Here is a 26864-nt window from a genome sequence, read left to right on the forward strand (position 1 = left end):
TCCTACCCTTGCTCTCCAGTTCTTTCTCACCCTCAACCCTCCTTCTAGTCAAATAATTGCCCCACTGACTAAAGACAGTGACTTTTCCTTCATTCTAAATCCTTTGGCTTTCTTCCCTCTTTACCGTTGCTTACCACCCAATATTCTTTCTTTCCCTCTGTCTTATAAGATACGTCCCCCCTTCCTGAAACTCACAGCTCACCTGACTCACTTCCTCTCCCTCTCCTGAATCATTGTGCTAATTCATCTTCTTTCTCATCCTTCTTGAAACTATCTTCTTCAACAGTCCCCTGTTAACTAGTCTTATTCTTGAACCTATAAACATGCTAAGGTCACCCCTGTCCCATGAAAAGTTCCTTTGACCTACATCCCTACTATCCCCTGGCTGCCAGCATCCTGGGAGGCAGGGGCTGGGAGCCTCCCTGTGGAGCATGAGGATTCTCACTTAAGCCCCAATTTTAGCTGGGCACCCTTGCTCTTAGTTACCCCGAGCAGTCCTCAAGTTTCTACCAAACCTCCCCTTTATTCTCACACAATAGTTTTTCTTGTCAGTATCAACTTCCGAGGCTACAGCTATTATTCCTATTTGGACTGACAAACCTATATCCTTAACATTGACCTCCGCTGCGAGAAACTTCAGGCTTGCATTTGCAACTAAGTATGCGCATAACTGCCTAGATGATTTCCAGGCTTCTCCTGCTCCTCAGTCATCGTTCTCAAACTTGCCTACACTCTGGAATCACCTGCAGAGGTTACAAAAATATCTATGCCCAGGTTACACACCCAGAAATCCTTATTAACTGGACATCAAGGTCACTGTACTCCACTTTCAAAGCTGCTCCTTATCAAAATGTGTCCAACCTCAGTTAATTGGAACACCATTCACCTAACCACTCATGTTCAATTCCTTTGAGCCGCCATCAACACCCCTCAGCCCTCCATTCCCTAGATACCAAATCCCAAAATTTCCTCTTCCATAATATCACGTCTTCATTTTTGTATTTATTATCCCAGCCGCCGCTTTACTTTAGCTGCCTTTAGTTATTTCTACTAGTTTCCCAATTCATTGTCAGTCCTTCCTCTCTCATCTTACTTTTGCCATCCGTTTTCTATGGCTAACTCCAATCGTTAATGCCACTCACGGCACACTAGTAAAAGGCAAACTCTTCAGCTGATATTCAAAGCTCTCCAATTTATAGCTCAACGCTTTTCAGGCTTTATTTTTCCACTAGATCCTCACATTCTCCATAAACACATGGGCACTCTTATCATCAAAAGAGCCCAACTATTCACTGTTCACCATTCTCTAGATGTTTCTCATAGTTTCCCTTTTCCATATTTCTGACGATGTTATTTCCTCTCCCTGAAATGCTCTCCCTCTCATAGCTTTTTATTAACAATTTATCAGAATATTAGAGACCTTCACAAAATCTACCTATTCTTGGGAGTGCAAGGAGCCTTCCCAGACTCCATCAGATTGAAATAATGTCCCCTCCCCCAATATCCCTAACTTTTATGTGCCTTATTATAGTATTTATCACACAGTCTGCCTGAATTTAGAATTATGTATGTGTATATCTGCCCTCCTGGGCAGTGAGCAAGGAGAGGTACAGTATTCTCTCCAGAGTTATGAAGCCACAGTGTATTTATTGATTTTAAGATAGATAAGACCAGTATAGGTAAAGAGAATGGGAAAATCCCTGGGCAACAGCAAAGAGGAAAAAAATGGGAAAAATGCATTTGGAAGATGATGAATTAACTAGAACATTTATAAAATGAAGCAGTGACAAGAGTTGGGCCTGAGCAGGCAGAGTCAAATGACAGAGTAAGGAGTTTGGCATTTACCCTGTCAAGTAAGGTTTTTTTAAAAAGACTCTGAATAAGCCTGAGTATCTAGCATGTGTTTGGAGCCTACGTTTTTCTATTAGTAAAGTGAAAATAATAGGAGTTATGACTGCTAGTAAGATCAGTTGACCCTTTTTTTTTTTTTTTTAATATATCTTTATTGATTTCAGAGAGAGGAAAGGCAAGGGAGAGAAGAGACAGAAACATCAATGATGAGAGAGTCATTGATTGAGCCCACAACCTGGGCATGTTGTGACCGGGAATCGAACCCCGATCGCCTGGACCCTAGGTCGACGTTCAACCGCTGAGCCACGCCCGGCTGGGCAAGATCAGTTGACCCTTAAACAACTCAGGGGTGTGGACCCACCCCCACACAGTCAAAAATCCACATTTAACTTTTGCCTCCCTATAACTTTAACTAGTAATAGTCTACTGTTGACCAGAAGCCTTACTGATAACATAGTCAATTAACATACTATATTTTGTATGTTACATGTATTACATACTGTATTCTTACAATAAAGTACGCTAGAGAAAAGAAAATGGTATTAAGAAAACTGTAAGGAAGCCCTGGCCGGTGTGAACCAGTTGGCTGGGCATCCTCCCGTGCACCAGGAGGTTGCTGGTTCGATTCTGGGTCAAGGGCACATGTCGGGGTTGCAGCTCGATCCCTGGTAGGGGCCATGCAGGAAGCAGCCAATCGATGTTTTGCTCTCACATCGATGTTTCTCTTTCCCTCTCTCTCGAAAAATCAATAAGCTATTCTTTTTTTTTTATTCTTTTTTTTAAAAATATATCTTTATTGATTTCAGAGAGAGGAAAGGAGAGGGAGATAGAGATAGAAACATCAATGAGAGAGTCATTGGTTGAGCCTGCAACCCGGGCATGTGCCCTGACCGGGAATCGAACCCCGATCGCCTGGATCCTACGTCGATGCTCAACCGCTGAGCCACGTCTGGCCGGGGAATAAGCTATTCTTTTAAAAAAAGAAAGAAAAACATAAGGAAGAGAAAATACCTTTATACTAATGTACTTATTTGTTGAAAAAAATCCTCATTTAAGTGAATCTGCACAGTTCAAACCCACGTTGTTCAAGGATCAGCTGTGTAACGATGAGAAGCCGCCAGCCCAACCCAATGCAAAATGTCCTGGAAGGTGCAGTGAGACAGGCCCCTGGGTGCAGCCCAGCAGGACCTCCAATCCAGTTAATGTTTCCTGAGAAGCATTAACCTTCATCGAGGCACAGAAGGAGGCAATAGTGGGAATGCTCTGTGAGAGCACTACAGTACATTAAAAATACCTCCATCTCTGTTAGCATCAGAACCAGGTAAAGAGCTATATTCCAACTGAAAAGGAAAAAGCAGAATGTGGACATCTCAATGCTTTTTGACTGATTGGATAGGAGAGATACTGTGGGTGTGAGAACAGTTAAACAAGCACTGGGAGTACTTGGGGTGTCGAGTGCAGGTGTGTGTACATTTGAGAGCCGCTGTTTTATGAGAAGTCCTAGGTGACTCAATAAACACGAGAGCCGGAGCAAAGTAATCCCTCTCGCAGGGCTCTCCCCAGCTCAGCGCACTCTCCTGCCAGAAACAACACATTCCAGGGAAAATGTACAAATCACACACTGAGGTCATTGTTTCACACTTTCAAAAAACTTACTTATTAAATTCAAAGTGTTTTTTAGAAGCAATTCTGTACCTTGCCTTCCGTTTTGTGTTTAAACACTTATAGATATTTTTTTTAAATGTTGACCTCCACTATATATCAAAAAGTCCCTCTAATGTGTTAACTATATATTATCTTTAAAACAGATCTAATAAAAGAGGACTGCTTTCCATAGACTGTAACTTTGTATCCAAAACCATGCATCTTCACAACTACAGGTATTATAGATTCAGAGGTTAAGCCCTCTTTGACTAAGTAAGGGAAAAATAGGCTACATACCGACTAAGGTCAATAGCATTTCCCTGTGTTGATTAGACACCAAAGAATTTCACTCCTAGATTCTTGCTGAGCCAAATATTTCTACCCACCCTCAAGGCCACCAGCAATGGAAGAACAGTGTGAAAGATCAAGATAAGCTGTGGTCTACATAATACAGACCGAGATACGACTGACCATTAAGTGTCCTTTGACCTAGAATATTTTTATCAACTCAAGCATTTTCTCAGTCACCTCATTAGAGTGGCAGACTATTAAAACAATTCTTCGTCTTGGGTTCACCCATACATCTGATAATATGCAAATTTAAGTGCCCCAAGGAGAGTAGAGAAACTATTTTTTATTCCATTCTATCGCAAATTTAGTAACCACAACTGATCTTCAGAGAAATAACTCACTTTTGTTTCTGTCTTTCAAAAACACTTTTGAAGAAAAGTTGGCCTTCTGATAACAAAAAAAGGACTACTGAAGTATCCACAGTCGAAGAAAGGGCGCTCCCTAGGTACTGCATCTCAGGATTATGCTTATATAGTTCAGCAGGAACGGAACTGAATCGGGCACTGCCTTTCAATTAGAATTCTGCACAGAAGAGGTGGAATTGGTAATGCATTTACTACTCATTTGCTTGCATCAAGAACCCCATTCCATTTCAATCTGCCAACATCCTAATTAAGATGATCTGAATCTTAGGTGATCTATTATTCCAGATCTAAGATAGCCCAATCTACATTAGACGAGATGTTACACTGTGTGCTTACACCAAGGTGATAAGACCACTGAGCGGAAAAGCGTGTCTTCCCTCATGTCTGGCCAGCACTGGGCTGAGCTCTCTGTCTGCACTCAATAAATAACGGCCAGGCCTTTGCCTGTTGTCTTTCTTTCTACTACTTTAGGCATAATTTAATCTTACTATGTCATTTCTGGTTCCTTTGACAACATATACCTGCGCTCTCTTCATTTACATGAGAAAGAGAGTCAAGTATCTCAGGTAGTTCTTTATACATGTATGTGCCACTGTATGTGACACTGACAACACATAAGTATAATTCCCACCACTGTCTTAATGCCATTTCTGAAGATCCTATACTAAAGAACATGCTAACTGCATTAGCTTTTGAGCCAATAAAGCAAAGAATGCAGAGACACTCTTCGTCTCACCAAAGCTTTGAAAGAATGAGAATGAAATTCCCTCCCAGGATAATGATATCCAGCTGTACTGTTACCCCAGGGGCACTATACAGTACAGATAAAATATAGAAAGCTGCTCCCCAAACCAGCTCCTTTCTCTCCCTTCAGTTAAAGAAAGTTACCTGTAATTTTTTAGCATAAACACTGGTAACTCATGGCTTGGGTGTCTGGTAAACAAACAAACAAACAAAAATGTGTGTTAATATTAGACTCACCCTCTCCTGACATCTCAAGAAAGGCCAGGTGCTCAGCGACATACCCAAGTCAGAGGCCAGGCACGCGTCCCTTCTCAGCCAGTTTCGAAAACTGTCATTTGTAGGGCTGAGCAAACATGTTCAAGAAATGTCCATAAGCTTGCTCTTGTACTATTGTTGAACAGATAGCATCGGTAACCTTCACCGTCTGATGTCCATTTCCAAAGAGATGAGAGCTTCAATCTAAGAGCCTCAGAGAAGGCAGATAAAATAAGCACAACCCTAGAGTTCAAACCAGCTAACCCTCTGTCTCCTGTCACTGAGGAAATGAAGATGTTGATTGGAACCCAGGCTATATCCCCCTTCGCGTAGCTGTGAAGTTTTCTGAATTTACAATAAAGTTTTCGACTAGTCTTTGTTTGGGAAATGCATCTGTTTCTTTAAAGGGGACAACGGTACCCCCGTCGTGTGCTTCCAGTGAAGTCATGTGGGGAAATCCCGGCCTCGATTCTAGTGCTGCATTGGTGAAAAGTAAGGATATGAAGGACAAGAACACTATGTAGAAGGCACTGTGCAAAATTTAAGAAAGCTGCTTGCTTTCAGGGTTTTCGCTTTTTGCCTTGAACAGTCAAGAAAAGCAGGTAGCCTCTGTTAGGAGTTAAATATTCACTGAGTTTTGAAATCCCTCCATCTATATATTCATCTATATATTCAAAAATGTACATACTAAAAACCTAGTTTATGGTGATAAACTTTCACCAATCTAAAATAAAATGTATAATTACAAGCATATTTTCCTTTCTTAGATGTAAGTGCTGAGGCTCTATTTCTAGAACTGGGGAGTTCTGTTCTCTATTTCCATGTAGAAAAGATCTCACAGGCCTGGGAAAACACTTTTTTAAAAAATGAAATACTACAAATAAGGTATGCTGCTGAGTCCTGGGGGAGACGCTTCCCAGAGTCTTTGAATTTCCTCCTAACTTCCTTCTTTACAAGATTTCTAAGACCAAGTCCTTTTCTACAGTCTCTCAAACAAGGTAAAAAAGAAAAATACCCCCTAGATATATTCCTTAGATTTTCTATTATGCTTCTCAAGTTCCCGGTAGCTTCTGAAGTAAACCTAAGACGAATTCTGGAGTTATTTTTATTATGTTTTAATTTTAGTTCTTCTTTTAGGTCTAAGATGAAATAGATGATCATAACTGCTACGCTGGGGGATACATTTCATGGCACAATTCGTACACGACCTGTGCAAGGTCACTCATGGAAAAAAGACTGACATGATAGGTGACGAGTTGAATCTAGCTCTCAATCTGGGAGGACTTCAGGGTAACCTATTTAAGCTTGCTCTATTTCGTGCAATATGGCAAAGCATTTCTGTTTAAACAGTACCTATTAGACGTATTCTGTACAGGGCTCTCACTCTGGCTTGGCTAGAGTCAATTAAAGACAGAGGAGGAATTACTACTCAAATCACTGATCATTAAGGGTCATTTTTTGTCACATTGTGAGCCTTGGTGTAGATTGTGGTAAGCGGACTGAACATCACCCAGGATGCTGGGTCCAGCCACATCACGTTTTCACACCTCTAGGTCTTTGCCTTCCCTCTTCTCACTGCCCAATAATTTCACTCTGGCAACCCGACCCCCCCCCCCCCACTATGCCATTTAAAACATAACTCCCCTGCAAATCCTTCCTTGACACCCCCAAGTCAAGTTGGTTATCTCCTCTGTGTACTCACAGAACTTTGTACTTCTACTAGAGCATTGATCAGATTCTATTATAATTATTTGTCTGTTGTCTCAACTAGAATATGAAGGATTGTCCGTTTACCTCGGACTGACTACGTGTCGGGCACTGTCCTAAGCACTTTAGATATGTCAGCTCTTTAAGGCACATCACAACCCTTAGAGGTAGACATTAGCATTACCTCCACTTTACAAATGAGGAACCCAAGGCACCGAGAATTAAGTCATTTTCAAGCAGACACATAGCTAGTAAGCCAAAAAAAAAGCATCAGGGGTTGAGCTCAGGCAGCCTGACTTCAGAGCCTGAGCGTCTCCTATTATTCTTTGCGTTTGCCTAAGGGACTGAGGGAGGAGGTTCATAAACATTAAACAAATAAAAAGCACGATCATTCTGACTTCTCCATAGTTTCCTAAGCTTAAATTTAGAAACACGTATTTGAAGTCTTTGTCTTAAAATTGATTTCACCTTCTTCCTAGACTATGGATGAGTTCATTTGTCCAGAGAAAATTCAGCGCAGACAGGGGAAGAAAAGAACAGTTAGGAGGCAGAAGGCCTAGGGTTTTGCTGGCTCTGCCATCTCAAAGTCTCAAACTCAGCACCTCGCTCGAGCTCCGCATCTGTAGGCACCTACCAAAGCCGCTCCTCGTAGCTGCTGTTAGATGTCCTGTGTACACAGTGCGACAGGAAATGCTTTGGGATGGAAATGCTACTACCAAGAAGAACACGAGTTATTCTTTACAAACTGACGTGACTCGAGGAAGGCATTTTCACTTTGGGGACATTTCGAATAGAGAGGGGTTTTCGTTGTTGTTTGTTTAGCATCCAAATCAATAGGAATTGGGTGCATTTATTTTTCCTCTTAACATTTAAATTCTTATCTCTCTCACACTGTGTGAAAGTCCGGGCTTTGGGAGTATAATGCACACCCGAGGCAGGGCACGGGCAGGTAGCCCTCTTTCTAAGAAATGCTGATACTGTCTCTCTGCTGGTGACACATACTTTCTCCTCATTGGGTCATCGTCTTTATTCCATCTCAGTTCCTCCCTACAAAATGAGCTGATTTGAAAGTGTCAGATTCAAACTGGCCCTGGTGAACAGAGCTACTCTGCAGTTCCACTTTGGCGCCCCCCACCCCCTCCAGGCCCCACGCCAGCCAAGGACAGGTTCTATGCTGTAAATCAGTGATGTCATTTCCCTCCTAAGCCCTTCCCCTTTGCGGACCCTGCCAGTGCTCCCCCTCCCTAATTACACTGGTCTGCTCATATGATGTAGCTTCCTGGAAGAAGCCCTTCCCGGGGTCCTGATCAAAATCACTGCTCCCAGCCCAACTTCTGGTTGTTCCCTTTTCTTTCACAGTACATCACAGTCTGTAAGGGCACGGTTATTAGGTTTAAGTCAGTCTCCTGGCTTCCCCACAAGCTTCATGGGACAGGTACTGAGGCTAACCGCTCACCACCACACCCTGCCCTGAGCCGTGCTGGCGGGGGGCAGTGCTCCGGGCGGTGATGAAGATGGGCTCTGGTGCCAAAGGCCCCAGCTCTGCTACTCTGTACCTGTGTGATCTTAGGCAAGTTACTTAACTTCTCTGGGCCTCCATTTTCTCCACTGGGGATTATAAAAGGGCTATCGTAGAGGCTTGCTGGGAGAACTAAAAGAGAATACACAGACGTGGTGTAGAACACTGTCTGGCAGGAGGAGTGCATCGGATACAGGACAGCATCCAGTAAGCGAGCACACAGTATATTTTTGTTAAATAAGTAAAACACAATGGAGTTTTTAGTTGTGTCATTTCTCATCATCACTGCCCCAGTCGAATGAAGCCTTAGTCCAATCAACTTCTCCCTGCAGCCTGCTCCTTAGCAGAGCTCCTCGCCTGCCCCGAGAAGTCTGCTGACTACGCTCTCCATCCCATATTATTAGTTCCAGCTTTGATCCTTTCATCACATCACTTCCTAAAAATATGTGCTCATGAGCCAAGCCACCCCTCTTCCTTCCTTCAAGTATTTCCTGAAATGTGACCTCCTCCACGGAACCTTTGTTAAGTGGAACTGAGCTCATCATCCCATCCTGTTTCCAACAAATAACTTAAAGGTTGTTGTTTGCGGTTCCAAAGCTATAAATTGTGTGAGCTTTTCACTGGACAAATGGTCTCACCGTTGCAGGGCAGGTTGGCCTTCCCCTCTGCCTGCACTTAAGAATGTGAGTCTAAGAGGGCAAAGGGGCTGTTTAACTTGCTCTGTACACATTTAGCACAACGCCAGCCCACATGGATGCTGAATACAGGACTGGATGATGATTTAATTAATTACGCTGTCCATGCCAGGAATAAAACCCTGAACTCTTAAATCTGTTTCCCTGGTGTTACAATATGTTCCGATGCTGAGTCTGTTATGAGACTGGTTTTCTGCATTTACGTTCACAAAAGAACAAATACAAACGAAGAAATTACATGAAAATATCAAATTATTAAAATTATCTTCCATATCATGAGTCTAAAGATACCTTTAGAACATGATATTAAAAGGTGCCTCATAAAAATAAAATAAAATAAAATAAAGTTTAACGGCATATGCTTTAAGAGTTACTTTGTAAATCTAACATGGATAACCCAAACATGTCAATACTCGTTTTGAAAGTACTTGTTGTGTTTGGTGTATGTGCCATTATGGAGAACTTACACCCGGAGCAGGGAGATGTGTAGCGAAGCATCTGACCTCCTTCCCCCTACAATGACCATCCCCTAATTAGGCAATGCATCTGATAGTCATTAACAGGAATGAGATAATGAATCACTTTCTCTCTCCTTTGTTAATTTGCTGTAACCAAGCGGCTAATGGATGTCAGAGCTGAGCGATTGCACTGATTATAGTGATTTATAGTTGCAACAAAACAATTTAAAACCATTCTGATTATTCATGTTTAAGATGCTTTATGTTTTGTTTACTAAATGTTTTATGTCCCCCTTCCTCCTACCCCGAAAGTAGTGTCCCCCTCCTACCCTATCACTTTCCACAAAAAGACCTGTTCCTGGAAAACCTGGAAGTTGTGGGCTTTTTCTGTTGTTTTAAACTAAGCCATTTCAGTTTGTTTACATATATCTATATAGAGAGAGATATACAAAGTTTACACAATAAAAAAGAAAAGCCTTAGGGGTGGAAAGAAAACTTCAGTGGTGCCTAGTTCAAAAGAAGACAGAACTAAGGGGAAATAAGGCCAACTTCAAGCTACTTACCTTGGGGCCTCCAGTCCCTTCCTCATCCGCCACAGACACATCAGTAGCCAGGATCTCGGCTTTGATGGTATCCAGGGCCCTGAGAATCCAACCGTGCTGCCGTTTGATTTGCCTCTGCAGCTCCTTCCATTGACTTGCAATCATCCGCAGCATGTCCTTCAGCCCTTCTCCAAAAGAAGGGGAGAGCACCGGTTATGGACTTGACTGCATTTGTACCACTATTATTTTTTATTTAGTAAATTAGGTGGTTACTTAAAACAATAAACATAATTTTAAATGACGATTTCCATCACCTGCCGTATTAGTATTTGTCACTCAGAATAGAGACTGGGAATTTTTGACTGGACATGAGGCATAAGGACACAAAAATGGAATAACCACACAGATTCATGGTTTGGAATGGACTTGGATTCAGTATATTGACTAAAAAAAAAAAAAATTGCACATGGAACAAAAATCACAATATATATATTAATGAGTAACTATAGATTCACATTCCAAATAAAAGGTCCCGTGTGTATCTGTGTGGAGACTTAATAATCATCAGAAAGATGTATGGAAATAGGTAAGCTAATTCGATGAGAAATACAGTAAATGGGCCACAATTAAGACTGCAGTCTTTAGCATTAGCACATCCGATTAATGCTGCTCTTTTTTTATTTAGCTGTGGTAAGCTCAAAGCAAGGGCCAAATTGTAATTCATCCTGTCTTATGGTCTTTTACTACCAGGGTAAGTATAACCAAATGACAAAACTATTTTTTATTTATAATCTGTTCCTCATAAATACATTAAAACTGGGGTAAGAATTGGTGTAAGGCCAAAACTCTGCTAATGCAATGACCAGCAAAGATCACGCAAAACGTTCATGTGTGCGAATTGGCAGGGAAATAATCAGATATCTCGAGACTGCCAGCCTGGTATCTGTAATGATATCTATAAGTACCTCAATGCATATGCATCATAACTATATGCACAATTCTCATTCATTATCTTAACGTTATTTCCAGAGCACCTACATCAAAAAGCATGTCAATGTGGAGTTTTCAGGAATGTGGTTTCAATTGAAACTCAGGCGAACAGCAAGCCCAAAATAAAATGAACAGACCATTTGGAGGCAGTATTTCATCTCATAAGTATCACAGCATTGTATGCAGTATATGAAACATTTATAAATCTTGAAGGTCAATCTGATAATGTAAATATTAATAATACATAAGGAGGGGAATATATGCAGTAATTTACAGCAATGCTTCTTCATTCTTAATAGTCTGGAGACATAAAGACTTGCAATATTTCAGGAGGATTTACCTGCTTTGTGCGATGCAATAAGCTCGAGAAGTTGGTGTCCTTCTTCCTCCACAGCTTCCTTGAGAGCACAATGACTGTCTACATTCAACTTAAAACTCTGCAGGGAAAAGGGAAAGATATGAGCATCAAATCCTGGTGAGGCAGTTTATATAAAACATCCATACAAAATTACTTGCTACTTTTTATCAGGAACTACAGAGTCCAAGTTACTCCATGGACAAACTAATCTGCAATACTAAAAGCTACTGATATTTGGGATCTGGGCTCAAAGTGTTTCCATTAAGTTAGTAGAGTGCATCTATTTGAAACAGCTAACAAACCTAGAAGTTCACTGGGTTTTCATGAAAAACCACGTCCCATAGGCTATATCAAGAGTAGCAGTATTCTGTACAATACACTGAATTTCTACTAGCACATATGAGTTCTTTTCTTCCCTTTTTAAAATGCTAGTAATAGTACTATTTATGAAACCATAAAAAAATTGGCAGCATAAATTACGTTAGCGTTATGTGCACATATATAAATCCATTAATACAGCAGACTTAGGCTCTGTTTCTCAGATATCTTGTAAACCATAGAATATCAAGGTGGATCCGGGTGCTATATTGAGAGTCGAACACTTTTCAAATCTTTGATTTTTAAAAGTTTATTTGTCATAATGTGATACTGCTTTATAAATTAATAAAGCAAGCATAGCAGGGGCATTTTTCACTCATGATAATCATTCAAAAACAAAACCTGCTGTCGTGCCTGAATTCTAATTCGAGCACTTCTTTCAGGAACCCTTCCCTAACCCTTTCACAGTTAATACCCCCTCCCCATTATCTCTGCTCTTTATACCTGCTTCTACTGTAGACTTTATCATCCTGTATTCTGTTTTATTTCTGTATTTGGCTACCAAATTATAAGCAATTTGAAAGACTTGCCAGTTTCACATTTATCTCCAACTCACGTCACATACAAAATATTTGATAAATGTTTGTGGGAACAGTGGGTATCTGTTTAACTGTATCAGTAGCACTCTGTGAAGGTGAAGGTTTCCATTTCAATATTTCAAGAAGCACAGATGGTTTTCCAAATATTTTTCCATCTCTGGAATGTTATAAAGGTTTCCAACCACAGGAGGTCCGATGGAGAGTAATCATAGTAACCAATCTGTTCAACCAATGGTTAGTTGTCAGGATAGAAATGCATCCCTCCACTTGACTAACTGAATGAGCATGGATTCTGAAATACTGCATGCCAATTTTGGCTTCTCTGGGATAGGGCTCCAAAATATACAGCATATTTGCTTTCCCTAAATATTGAGCCATAGCTACATGCACTGAACTTAGTACTAGGAATATTTGCAGAAGTACAAGATGGTACAGTCCCAGCTGGAATGCAATTTGCACAAAAGAGGTTAAACAACCATAAATTGTGAAATTGGGTATTCATTCATTCATTCATTCATTCATTCATTCATTCATTCATTCATTTATAAACCATGCATTGTGCCTATGCTGTACACTTTGTCAAGTAATAGCAATCTGGGGATACAGAGCATGGCCTCTGGCATCGAAGGGCACCTGAACCAGTTACTAGGAGAAGGAAGCGCGCCGAGTCACCGCGGATGCACAGTGGCTAGTCTGGGCTCTCCTTTTCTTAGTGGAGAAAAGGGGTCTTTTCAAGGCTCAGAAGACAAAGCAGAGCATCAAAAATCAAAAGCAGCTGCAAATGAAGGAGATGGGGCAGATCAGGCCTTGAGGTATAAAGATAAGAATTTTTACTAAAAAAATAAAATAAAATTACTCCAAAATTCATCTGACTAGAGGCATGTGAAACAACAAAGTTCCAGCCAAATATGACAGGAAGAGACAGTATTAGGTTTCCCGAAGGGTTGTTCACTATTTCTTGTATTTTCTTCTTTCAGTTATAGGTATTTGGTGGAAGAAGATAAACTATGACAATGTATGGAAAGCCGCCTGATGCTTCTGGTCAATCCATATAACATAATATCTATGAAAAATGAAATATCTATTATTTTACAGCCAAAACAGGGCTGCATGCACTTTTTGCCCCTGCAGTGGAAAGCCTCAGATCTGAAGTAATGCCACGCAAAACGAGGGATACTTGTGTCTCAGGGAAGGGGACAGGGAAAACACTGGAGATCAACCCCATAGTGCCAAAATCTAGGAAGACACCCATTCTAGACATTTCCTCATGACTGTGAATTTAGCCTCATGCGCTCTTTGATTCTGTTGACTCACAACAGACTTGTGCTGAGCGGCTGGTGATCACGAGGTTCGGGAGAGGTGCAGCAGGCCTATGTCTCAGAGCGGAACAGAACCTAAGGACTGGCGAGTAGGTTGCATAATTTGACACAATCGCGGCCAAGAGTATAGACTGGATGCAGCGGGATCTGATTCTGCCTCAAGATGATGTGGAAGCATTTGATTAGGAAATTGGAAAAGATGAGGTATTCATTATTAGGAAAAAGATAAGCTGATAAGCTTGATGCTGTAGGAAAGAACCATTTAATATAACTATTACCCAAATGGTACAGTAGTGCTTGATTTTCAGGTGCACCCATTACGCATTAATGATATCAGCTGAGGAATCCACTATGGGCCTACGAGAAGGCAGCCGGGCAGGCACATTAACAAAATCGTCAATGAAATTTCTGGCTGCTCAAGGATTCTGTGATAAGCTCTCCCCACTGTAACCCCCCTCCCATTCCTAGGGTAGGAAGCTTAGAAAAAGGGTTTTCTTTTTCTCTTCCTTGAACTTGGACTTGATTCTTGTGCTACTAACACGTTTCCTCACCAATGTCTCATGGTATATAGTCCCTCTGAAACACCCATAGCGCTCCCCGAGATGTGGGTCGTTTTCTGGAGATTTAATTTATGGCGACAACATTCCATGGCCAGGAACCACTGGCCTGTGTCCCTGATGATGTGAAATTCCATAAATATGAGTAAACTGTGTCTTGTGGGACACCTTATCTTTTTAATGTCTTGAAAGCAGCATGTAAGTGAACGTCTAGAAGAGAAAACTAAGAAAATGGGAAATACAGTGACCAAGAAAAGGACTCGATTACCAAAAAGATGACACATCTGTGGTTGACCAATGGATAGTTCCATTACTGCCACCTCCAGCCTCACCAGCTTGTACATATCCGGGTATATTACTCCTTGGCAGGATCCAAATTCAAGTAATCACGAGGACTGTACTCATATCATGGTCAAACCTTACAAAGCAGATAAAATCCTATTCCATTCAAGTTTCTGAAGATCCCGGTTTGATGGGAGTGTGGAGGTCATGTGGATATGAAATGAAACCAAGGAAATGTGTGCCTCGATGGACAAAACTATGACAAATGTGAAGAACAACTCTCATGAGGGGTCATAAGAATAGATATGGATATCCTTGTACAAGAAATGGTGGGAAAGACCATAATCACATTCAAAGGCTTAAAGATCCAAAGCAGCTCAGTCTTAGCAGCATCATATCACAAACACAGAATTTCATTCATCCCCACAGAACACAGCATCTGCTGGGTCGAATGAGGTCCCTGAGTTTTACGATGTTTGTGAACAGAAAAGCTAAAAAGAGTTAATTGAGTCTTTTTTTTTTGCTTTTTTAAAAAGCACAGGTTAATTCAATAGATATTTATTGAGCAGTCTCTGCCAGGCCTATAGATACAGAGTTAATACAAAATCTTGGCACATGCAGCTTATAGTCTGTTGGGTAAAATAAGAGAGCAAGTAGCCTCATAGGACCCAGCATAGAGTACATGTGTAATTAGGGTTTGGTGTGTAATAGACAGCGGTGGGGCCTTAAACAGACTGAACAATGTTATGCCCTGCCTAATGAAATTTAATTTTTTTTTTAAACTAAAGTATCATGCCGGCCAAGTATAAACAAGACTGCGGGCCATACTCCATGTGAGTGTGATAGGTTCTGGGCAAGTGCCAGGGGAGCCCACTGGCATGCAGGCCTCAGACGGCCTTCACTGTAGCAGTCAGGGAGCCACACTGCAGCGTGGTGTGACTGGGACAGGTGCAAGCAGGGCAGTGGAGCTGTGACTACACAACTCAAAGAACCAGGAAAGGGACATGAAAGAAGATGCAACAGTGCAGGTGAGTGACTGGTGCAGGACTGTGTTCTAGAAAATTCTTTCTGGCTGTTGTGTAGCGTTGATTTTAAAAGGGCAGACTGGAGACTGGGAGGCCATTTAGGAGGCTGCTATGGTAATATAGGCCAGATGTTTCTGCATGCTCATATTTTTTTTAATTAAAAAAAGATAGGCTTTTTCTTCTAAATGAATGGAAGAAGGAAAAATGGAGAACATCTTTTGTCTTTTTAAGCTCTTCTCAGTGCGTGAGAACAGCATGTGCCAGAATTTAGCTCTTTGGCTGTTCTGATGATAAATACCAGAGGTTATTAGTCAGGAGTCTCCAAAAGTGAAAGACGTATTGAACTGATGAACTTTTACTCCCACTGTCATTTTAAGGAGATAGTATAGACGCTGATGAATAAGGCACTTGATGACACTTTTTCTTCACACAAAAGATTTTTACTACCCTAAGAAAATGAAAACTTGCTTTTTTTACAAGGGAGGGAGAAGAACATATGTTTAGTCAGGAAAGCAGAGGATTGAAAAGTCACCTGCTACCTGCCTCAGGCCGTCTCTGCCGAGGCTCCACTCTGAGCTGTGCCTGCACCCTCCTGCATTCCCAGGGGTCCCTGGATGGGGAAGAAAGCCATGACCCCCGGTCCCCGTGCAGCGCCTGGCAGTCTCCATCTCCCCTCCCCAGTGCCATCTGTGGAAAATGGTCAGATGGTACTCAAAATATAAAATATACCTTCCGAATGCCATATGTGCCAAGGTTTTTATTAGTAAATGTTTCTTTGTTTACTAAAACTTGATAAGACATATAGCCATTAAAATGAAGACTATAAAAGCACATAAAAAATACATAGAATACATTATAAGCCAAAGATGAAGGTTCACAATTGTATCTATGATAAAATTATAGCTATGTAAATGAATCGTCCCAGCATGTAAAAAAGAAGACTGTAGGGAAATACAGCAAAATGTTAACTTCCCCTGTGTAGGGTAGGACCTGGAGCTAACATGGTCTGGTCTGACGGAACGAGCTCTCAGTGCCTTAGCTTTCTGAAACACGAAGTGAAGACACCACTAACTCCTGGGTTGTTGTCAGAGTTAGAGACAATGACTGTAAAGCAGTGAAGCAATGCCAGCAATGAATTGGCCTCAACAAAAATTATCATGAACTTTTAAATTCATTTTCTCTATTCTCCAAATGTTCTATGTAGTAAATGGTGGTACTATATGGCATTCTTAGGTGACAAGTGCCACTTACTGTGGAGGCTCTCTGAACTCCCCAGTGCAGACACCAGGTTCTCTCTGGCTCTGTGGCACTTCCCAGCCCAGGCCTGCCCGCCGGAGGCACCAACACACAGGAGCTGCTACCTGAGGTTCAGGGAAGAGGGAGCACGCACCGCGGGCCGAGGGTCAGGGTCTAGCATCTGCTTCAAGTGTGCGCCCCTGGGCGTGTCAGCTAACCTCTCTGTTTCCTTACTACAGTCCAGGCATTTGGACTCAATATTTTCCAGTCCTCGGACGCTGTGATTTTATCTTAAGCCAGGCAATTAAGGATGGGTGGCTGGGGAGAATTTTTATTTAATTCTAAACCTGAAAATTTTCAAAGGCGTAGGAATCCCCAAGGCCATCTAACCACTCGCCCACCCCAGGGCAGCCCTGACTCTCAACAAGCCCAGGCAGAGGTGTTCATCCCATTTTTAACTATCTCCAGGTAAGTTTTATCTATCTCCTCATCTTGAGCCCCCATTTCTCCCCTGGAATTTAAGAGTTCTGTGGAAAGCGGTATGAGCTTCCCTCTGGCTCTGATTCTTTGGCCAAGTCATCTCTCAGGTAGGAGCAGGAGTTAGAAACACTGTAAGAAAACACCAACAGAATCCACACCTCCGATCAGCCCCAAGGCCTGCCCATTTGTCTCTCCGCCCTCACCCCTCCCTACCGGCTAACCAGGCCGCAGATTCAGGCCCTCCTCCTCACCCCTTGCCAGGATGCCTTGGACAGCCTCCAGTCATGACCCCCTCAAAACTACATTTATTCCCCATTTGTGGCACACCTGTGACGGCGCAGACATTGTCCATGGCTGGCAGAATGGGGTGAACAAGCTAAATACAGTCCCTGACCCCATGGAGCTCACAGTCCAGTGGGTAGGTGGGGAGTGTGCATCTTTATAAACAGGGAGATCTGGCTGATTGCGTCAAGGGGCTAGACATGGTGTAGGACGATGGTGACAAGCGTGGGCTCTGGAGACGGACAACCAGGGTTAAGTCCTGGCTCCTCCGTCACCTGCTGTGCAGCTCTGAGCAACTACTGTATATTCAGTTCCTTCGCCTGTAAAAAGGGGGAGATGCTAGTATCAACTTCAGGGGGTTACTGTGAGGATGAAACGCCTTGATATCTGTAGAACAGAGCCCGGGATAGCCTAATAGCCCAATAAAAACATTTGCTACCCAGAATGGTCTGTCTACAAAACAACTCTGAAAAAGATGCTCCTCTTCTTAAAGCCCTCCCCGGCTTCCCGAGGTTGGAGAATAAGGGCCGCCTCTGGCATGAGCTCCAGGGCCCCTAAGACCCCAGCCAGGGCTGCTCCTCAGGCCCCAGGTCGGCCTGGAAATGTGCGCGAGCTGCTTCAAGTTTCTAGCTCATACCAGTCACCTTGCTCTTCCAAGATTCTGTTCTTGCACCTCTGCCTGGAAAGCCGCCTCCCCTCCCCCGGCTCAGCTCTGCTTCATTCTTTTTTTCTTTTTTTAATTCTCACCCGAGGATATGATTTTATTGATTTTGAGAGAGAGAAAAATGGAGAGAGAGACAGAGACAGAGAAACATTGATCGGTTGCCTCTCTTATGCGCCTCGAATAGGGATGGAATCTACAACCTAGGTATGTGTCCTGGCCAGGAATCGAACCACCACCTTTTGGTGTACTGAACCATGCTCCAAGCCACTGAGCCACCCGGCCAGGACAGCCCTGCTTCATTCTTTAAAATTCATCTCAGGTGTCAGCCTCTCTAGCAAGTTTTCCCTGACCATCTTCCATGTTCCAAGTCCCCACTCCTCAGCATCCATAGCACCTGTGCAGAGCTCACATCTCTGCCTACTACACTGTTGTGTAACTATTGATGATGTGTCTGAATCCCCTCCATGGGTTCCTTGAGAGTAGAGCTATTCACTCATTTTCGTATTCTTAGTGCCTAGGACAGTGCCTGGTGCCCAACAAACACCTAACAAACGTTCAGAGAGCAAATGAACAGAGATTCATTCCAAAAACCTTCCAGGGAGCTTTCAAACTGCCCACAGAATTTTGGGAAATATTGGTGCAATCGCGCTTCACTTGGAGGTGGTTGATAAATGTCCCCAAATTTTACTCAGTGAACACCATGTAAATGAGCTGTCATGTTCCTTCACTTACAAAATTACTTGCCAATTACACTTAGATGATCCTAGTGTAATTGCCATGATCTGGCTGAGATAGCCCAAATCATCAATTTAACTTTACTCTCTCATCATATGGTACTTACCACATAATTAAATAAATGGTCGGCCACCATCACAACTTTGTATCTCCCCAACAAAATAAAGTGGCTACATTTGTCACTGATTTATCAATTATGACAATATGCAACACACCTCCAGGTTTAATATCAGAAGCTTAAAAAAATCTAAAAGTACTATATACTCTTCAGAAAGGTTCCAAGTTTACGATAAAAACATAAGCATAAGCCCTGGCCTGTGGGCTCAGTTGGCTGAGTGTCATCGGTGCACCAAAAGGTCACCAGTTCAATTTCCAGTCAGGGCGCATACCCAGGTTCCATCTCTGGTCGGGGTGCATACTGGAGGCAACCAATTGATGTTTCTCTCTCACACCCATGTTTCTCTCTCTCTCTGAAATCAATAAAAACATGTTTTTAAAAAGAGAGAAGCATTATAAAAATTTTATTTTCATTGAAAAAAAAAGACACTAAGATAAAAAGACAAAAATCCTCATTTTTCCTAAGGAGACTTTCTTTCTGAAACCTCACATAATAAAAACATTTCCAAGCATTTGAAATATGAATTTAGCTCTTTCAAAAAATCATAATTTCTTTCAAACAAACAGTTGAGCATTTTTGCATGGAAGGTAAATGTAGTTTCCTAACGTTGACTTTGTTAATATTTTATGCAATAATTAAATAGATGGGAGAGATCCTGAATGATAATGGTGCCCCTTAGTGAGCAAATTTCCATTTGTTTTTCTGAATGCTGCCCCCACACCTGACACAGGTAATCACATTGACTTCCCAGCACGGCCACATCAGGCCCAATGATTCTCAAACAGAGGTTCTGTCTAAAGGGACCATTTGACTTCCAGAACACAGCGCTCTGACGCCCTGATCGAAAAGGAGGTCAATGCTGGCCCAAATCTCTCTGTACCCCCTGTGGTGGAATAATTGATGTGCAACAGCCCCTACAGAGGTGGAGTCACCAAGGTGATGGATGAATACAAGTATATTATTCACACATACATCTGCTAATATACAGGTCCCAGTGCATAAACCAGGACTTAAGAATATTATGTGGATTTAGGACAATCCCTGAAGGACTCCAGTTCCATTAAAATTTGTTTGGCAGCCTGGGGCAGATCTATTCCAACTCCCACATGCTTCATGCATTTGAAAGGAGAAACCAAACTGCTTTATAAATAAATTTAATAAATTTTCTAATGTCAAGTCATTAACATCCTGTCTAGTCATATAGTCTTCAGGTTTGAAATGGTAATGTTAACCTGTGGAATTTTTTTAACCTTTCTAATACCTGAGTTCGCATTTTTACTTTCCTTGTGTTCTCCGCCATAGGGGATGAATTACATCCTGACAACAGAAGGAAGCATTCCTTCTTCCTCCTTTATAGATGTTTTTCTTGTTACAAATATACCGTGCAATACCCAGAACACTCTGTGACCAGAGTCCATTTTGGTTTGAAAATAACAGAGGAAATAATTTAACTTGCAGACATTCTCAATTATTGTTTGATGATTTATGATATTAGTTATAATTTCCTGTCTGTAATAGTTGCAACACTGCTTTTACAAATGCTCATTCATTCATTTAGCAGATATCTTTAGTAACTATTGTGCGTGAACAAGGTGGGTATCAGAGAAGACACCAAAGAGACACAAGCTGCCCCTCAAGTAGGTGACAGTTACAGGTGAGTCGTTCAGAGAAGGGGTGAGTGGGGAGAAATTCAACATCTCTAGGACCACCTGAGCTTCTCATACCACATGTTGTCAGGTTTCTAAGGAAGATGTGTGCAACTCCCCCCAAGTGAACAAAGCATCCTCACATATGTGTTTCTTTGATCTTTACAATAACCTTCAGTAGATATGACAGGCATTTTTCTGGCTAATGTAAAGATCTGTTTCAGGCCTGAAACTTTTACCTTAATATCATTTATACCAAATGAATTGTTTCAAGATTCCAAAATTCCATGTAAAGCTGTAGATAAGTGGGATCTGCAGTGGAGTTTGCACAGGGAATGAGGTGGTAGGTGACAGCCCTGGCTTGTGTGAGTCAGGTCATGCACAGGCTCCTGTCCATACAGTGTGCTTTTTGCCTGTGCTGGACCCTCAGAGTGCAAGGCCAGTCCGCAAACTCTCTCTTCAGTGCTTAGCATAGCCCCGCCCTAATGGAAGTATTTAATAAATGCAGTGTTTCCCTGGCATTCTAATTTAAAGCATTCATTACATCCTTTAAAAAATACTAAATAAAGTGATAAGTTAGTACAAAGTAATAAATTAGCACCAACAATTTTCAAAACAATCAGAACTGCTGAATATTATGGCCCAAAAATAAAATGAATCAGACAAAAAGCATATTCCCAAGTGCTTTGAATAGTGCAGGGATCCTTTTTTTTTCTTTCAATATATCTTTATTGATTTCAGAGAGAGGAAGGGAGAGGGAGAGAGATAGAAACGTCAATGATGAGAGAGTCATTGATTGGCTGCCTCCTGCACGTCCCTGACTGGGGATCGAGCCTGCATCCCGGTATGTGCCCTGACCAGGAATAGAACCAAGATCTCCTGGATCCTAGGTCAGTGCTCAACTGCTGAGCCACACCTGGCCAGGCGGGATCCTTTTTAACTGAAAGGGGAAGACAACACTGTTTGCCTCATAGAGACACAGAAGTAGAATCATTTGAGTAAACAAATGTGGCCTAGGACTTTCACATGTCCAAAAGGAGCCTTCCATCCCCACACATCCACCTCAAAATGCCTGCGAGCTATAAATTCCCAACAGACCTTTCCATCCTCAGGTCTCCAAAGGAAGGAACTCCAGGCTAGGGGCTGAGCATCGTAAATCCCCCAGAGAAAAGTAATGCTCCCTACTAAACTCTCAGCGACTCTAATTAAACCAATGGAAATTAAGGGGGACAAGCAAGTGCAACTTCACAGCTCCAAGGAGGCCCCAGCCCTGCTTAGTGAGGCCGAGGGAGGTGACAGACAAACACACAGCTCAGGCTTTTGAAGTCTGGCGACTGCCTCCCTTAGCAGAGTAGTACAGCCACATGGCCGCTGGTCTTGTGAAGCTCAACCTGCTTGGGCCAGGCCTGGGTATCATCTCAGCAGCGAAAGGTGGGCAGGAAGAGGTGGGCACCAGGAAATGGGGAAAAGAAAACCCGTTTTAACTTCAAAAGATGAAAACTGGAGCAGAGGTGGCGATAGAAAGGCAAGCGGAAGGAAAACAACAACTGAATGTGTTTGAGGAACTCTACGTGTATGGCTAAATACTGTGAGAAGTATATATATATATTTTAAGATACAAATGAAAGCTATTTTCATAAAAAATATGATATAACATGAACATCTAAACATAGATGATAAATGCATGAAAATATCTGTCCTGAGATTTTGTTAATCAGATGCATTATTAGTTTAATCCAATCTGCTTTTGTAAGTACTTAGGGTGATGACACAATCAGGAAAATTTTTCAAACCCTTCAGGGGTACCCAGGTTCTCAGCACTGCCTGTGGGATTTTGGTGCTTCTCCGCCACCTTATGGTAGTCACCTCAAATTGCAGGTACCAGTCCTAACATGAAGAACAAAGTTCTGGAAGGCGGGCTTTAAAAGCTACCGCTATAAACACAAACACAAACCCTGTACACACACAAACATGGACCCTAAATCGCTTTTTAGGACCTATCACAAAGGCTGTCCCCGGAGTATCACAGACTCTCATTACATGCAAGCCTTGAGTTGCTGCTGTAGACAACCAATGGGACCAAGAAAAGACGGTCAGTTAGCGTTAAAACAACCTGGATGTTCATCATAGTATTATTTGCAAAAACATAAATAAGGAGGCAGCTTAAATAGCCATCATCATGGGAATGATTAAATAAACATTAGCACATCCACACAATAAAATATTAAGAAGCTGCAAATGTGCAGTAGATATTCATGTACTAACAGAAGGATATCTGAGATATGTTTAGATGCAAAAAAAAGTCACTGAAAAGTATAGATGATATGAATCAAAAATCATTAAACTGTATGCACTTTTACACAAAAAGGTCCAAAAGGATATAAAACAAACCATTTATGTTGGTTACCCAAGGGAGGGTACTCTTTTCACTTTGAATTTTATGCCCTTTTATACAGTTTGAATTTTTTTCAGTGAGTATAATTTAATGTTTTTCTTTAACTAGAGTCCCATAATTGCCACAGTTGTGTGAAAGACAAAGTCTGCTCTGCCTTCAGCACAAGCCCCCGATGGTCACTAAGCTCTTGTAATATCTGCTCCCTCTTTTTAATGTAAATACAGTGTAACTTTCCCATTCCCTGTTTTCACACCCCCCTAGCATGGCCCTGGAGCTCTGGTCCACTCCACACACAGGCAGAGAAGCTCTCAGCCAAGTTCTATACCCTTCCATACATCAAGCCTTGGTCAGATCTGTCAGCTATGGGGCAGCAGGTCTTCCTGTGCTATTCTCAAGGACGTCAGTAGCCTTGGGGGCAACCAGGGAAGGGGAAGCAGAAATTGGTAGTGAGATTTCTGACTAGACAAGAGAATGCATCAAAAAGAGGACTGTGGACATGTCTCTCCAATCTGTCCCTCTCTCTCTAATCCAGGGGTGGGGAACCTTTTTTCTGCCAAGGGCCATTTGGATATTTATAACATCATTCGAGGGCCATACAAAATGGTCAACTTAAAAAGCAGCCTGCTATATTTGGTCAAACATTTAATGAACTGACCCCTAATGCAATGGCTGGAACTGCTTCTCTTTGGTGAGGCCTTGGCAGGGCCAGGCCAAGTGATTTCTCGTATACGTACCATTTCCTCTACTCTCTTCTTATCTATCTCACAGCTACCCCTGGCCCACATCCTCTCCATTTCTCTCACTGCTCAGATATCATTTAATCCACTCATTCAGCAATAGCCTCCCTGGCTTGTTCCACCCATGACAAGTAAGCAAACTCCCTAGAAAATACTGGTCTAGCAGGACTGGAATCAAGGGGAGAGACCTGTTACATGCTTACCAGCCTGGCCTTTGGGTCTGCCTAACCCCAGATTCCTCAAAGGACTGAGATACCCATGTTCTTTTGGAACCAAATCCCCAAAATAGTTTCTTTTAAAAGCATTTTCTACGCATATCACAGACAAGGGACTCATTTCCTTCATATATAAAAAGCTCCCATAAATCCTGAAGCAAAAGGCCAATGATCCAACAGAAAAACAGGCTAAGAACATGTGCAGATGGCTCTCAGAAAAGAAATACAAATGATTCCTAAAAATATGAAGAGGTGCTCAACTCCACTTAAAATGTAAGAAACAAAAGCTAAACCACAATGCAATGCCATCTGTAACTATCAAAGGGACAGATCTCAACCCATGTGATCACATTCTCCAAAAACAGGGGAGTGCAGTCGTGCGCGTTCCCACGCAAGCTGAGTATAAACGTGTGCAATCCCTACCAAGGACAGTTTGGCACTGCATGAAAATGTGAAATGTGCATAATCTTTCCCCCAGAATCTGCACATGTAAGGTATTTATTCTAAGGATATACTTACGCTATGCAAGACGGTGAACACCCAAGGATATTCACTGAAACACTGTTTATAACTGAAAACAAGGGCAAACGACCTACGTTTTTATCAAGAAGGGCTGGTTAAACAAGTCATGGCAACCACTTGAAAGGATGATGCAGCTCTACACTGATTTTGAATTACTGATAATATAAATTAAGGGAACAAAGTACAGTACACATACGCATTTCTTTCAAATACCTGAAATCGCCCTGAAAGGGTATAAGGAAACGTGGAACAGTGGCGCCCGAAGGGAGGAGAACCAGTAATCGGGACGATAAAGGTGGGAGGCTTACTTTTGACTCTCTACGTTTTTATAGTCCCTTCCCTTCTTTACCGTTAGAATTTTGAGTTATATCCATACATTAGTTAGTCAAAAAATGCATTTAAAGAAACTCATAAGGTACTGCCTGCCCCAGCACACCCTCCCAACGCCGAACTCCAGCCATGGTCCATTATGCCCTTAGCTATCCTCTCCTGTAAGCCCTGGATCCCACCCCCACGGAGCTGGTGGCTGATTCATGTCACTCCCGTCTTAAAATAAAATCAAACCTTCAATGAGCTCCCATTGCCCCAGAGAAAAGCTCAGTCCAGTAAAAAGACAGGCTCCTTTACCACCCAGTCCCAACCTGCAAAACTCCAACTCAGTCTCAGCCACACCAGATGGCTCACTGCACCTCCCTTACTTGCCCGTAAAATTTCCTCCCATCTGCTCTCCTTCCCTGTCTATCCAACAGACCACATACGGCCTGTGAGGTGAACATCAAATTACCTCTTTGAGCTTTCCCTACCCTCCAAGAAGAACCAATAAAACTTTTTTCTCCGTGATCTGAACAGTACTTTGCTTATCCTACAAGAAGTTTACTGCTCAATCTTGCATTACATTCACCATTTCTGGGTCTATAGATGACTACATTTAATCCATGGTCATCTTCCTTAGGTCTGAAATCCCTGGTATCTCCTCAGGAGCAAAGGGACATGAACTGAAATCTTTAGTGGGAGAAGTTGCTGCTTTACTCATAAGCACTCTAACTCTGAAGACTATAAATCTTCTTAAAGGGAAAAATATCTAAATAGTCTGCCAAGGACTACTTATGATGCTTATACTCAAACTCAGCTTTTGCTGACTTTTGCCTCTTTAGCCAATAAGAAAGATGGTGAGGGAAACAATTTAAATGTCCAGCAACAGGTAAGTGGGTAAATATATTGTGGTATATCTATGCAACAGAATATTACTCAGCAATAAAAATGAGTGAACAATTAAAACATGCAACAACAAAATAAATGTGCCAGGTGAAAGAAACTAGAGAACTGCCCCCAAAAAAGAGAGAGTACATATTGTTTGATTCCATTGATGTAAAGTTCCAAAAGCACAAAAACATCTAATAGTAACAGAAAGCAGATCTGACTGCTGAGAGATGGGAGAAAAGTCAGCAGGAAGGAAGGGAAGAATTACAAAGGATCGTGAGGACGCTTTTGGAGGTGATGGACATGTTCATTGTGTTGATGGTGGTGATGGTTTCATGGGCATATATATTTGTCAGTTTGTGGAAACCTGTAAAATGGTGTACTTTAAGTAGACACAATTTATTGTATGTCAAATATACCTCAATACAGCTATTTAAGAAAAGTGGACAGGGTGAGGAAGAAGGGAGTCCATCTAAGAACATATGTATACAGTGCTATTTAAAAGTGGTTTTCAAAGAAGATGAATGTTCAATATGTTCAATATTCACAAAATACCTTTCTAGAATGACATTTTCCTGAAAATGTCATTTTCTAGGAAGATAGGAATTGTATCTCTGAAAGGAGCATCCAGGTTGCAAGCAGATGATTAATTATCAAGGAAAATCATTGATGTATCATCGTAATTTCACAGCGCTTTTTACAGTTAAAATAAAGCTCCTTCACATCTCTCATACAGGTATTGTGAAGCTTTAATTGATTTGTGTTGGTAAAAACCCTTGGTTACCGTCATGGAAAATAATTGAATTAAGTATCCAAATATAAATGTACAACTTTTGTTATTGTTTTTATATTTGTTTTTCTTTACAATAAACATAGCAGGGTGCCAGCTTTCTTACATTATTAAGCCAGAGGAGATGCTGAACTCAGGGGCTGGCACATCATTTGATTTAATGTAAATTATAGAATCTATACAGATGTTTAAAGAAACTCATGAAGCTATCTCTACATGCTGAATAATCTTGCAAGTACCTCTTGCTCACTCATTAAGGAACAGC

The 26864-nt window shown here is 41.8% G+C and overlaps 1 protein-coding gene across 2 annotated transcripts in view; it reads right to left on the reverse strand.

The window, feature by feature from the left end:
• AKAP6 (A-kinase anchoring protein 6) overlaps positions 1 to 26864 on the reverse strand; it is a 516415-nt gene that overhangs the window by 193691 nt on the left and 295860 nt on the right. For both annotated transcript variants that reach the window (XM_081157931.1, XM_081157932.1), the window contains 2 exons: positions 11462 to 11558; positions 10153 to 10316 (listed from right to left, as the gene is read on the reverse strand). In XM_081157931.1, the coding sequence (XP_081014057.1) occupies positions 10153 to 10316; positions 11462 to 11558 (261 nt within the window). The remainder of the gene's footprint in view (positions 1 to 10152; positions 10317 to 11461; positions 11559 to 26864) is intronic.

Source organism: Miniopterus schreibersii (assembly GCF_964146895.1).
Source record: "Miniopterus schreibersii genome assembly, chromosome: 1".
In the NCBI taxonomy this organism is placed as follows: Eukaryota; Metazoa; Chordata; class Mammalia; order Chiroptera; family Miniopteridae; genus Miniopterus; species Miniopterus schreibersii.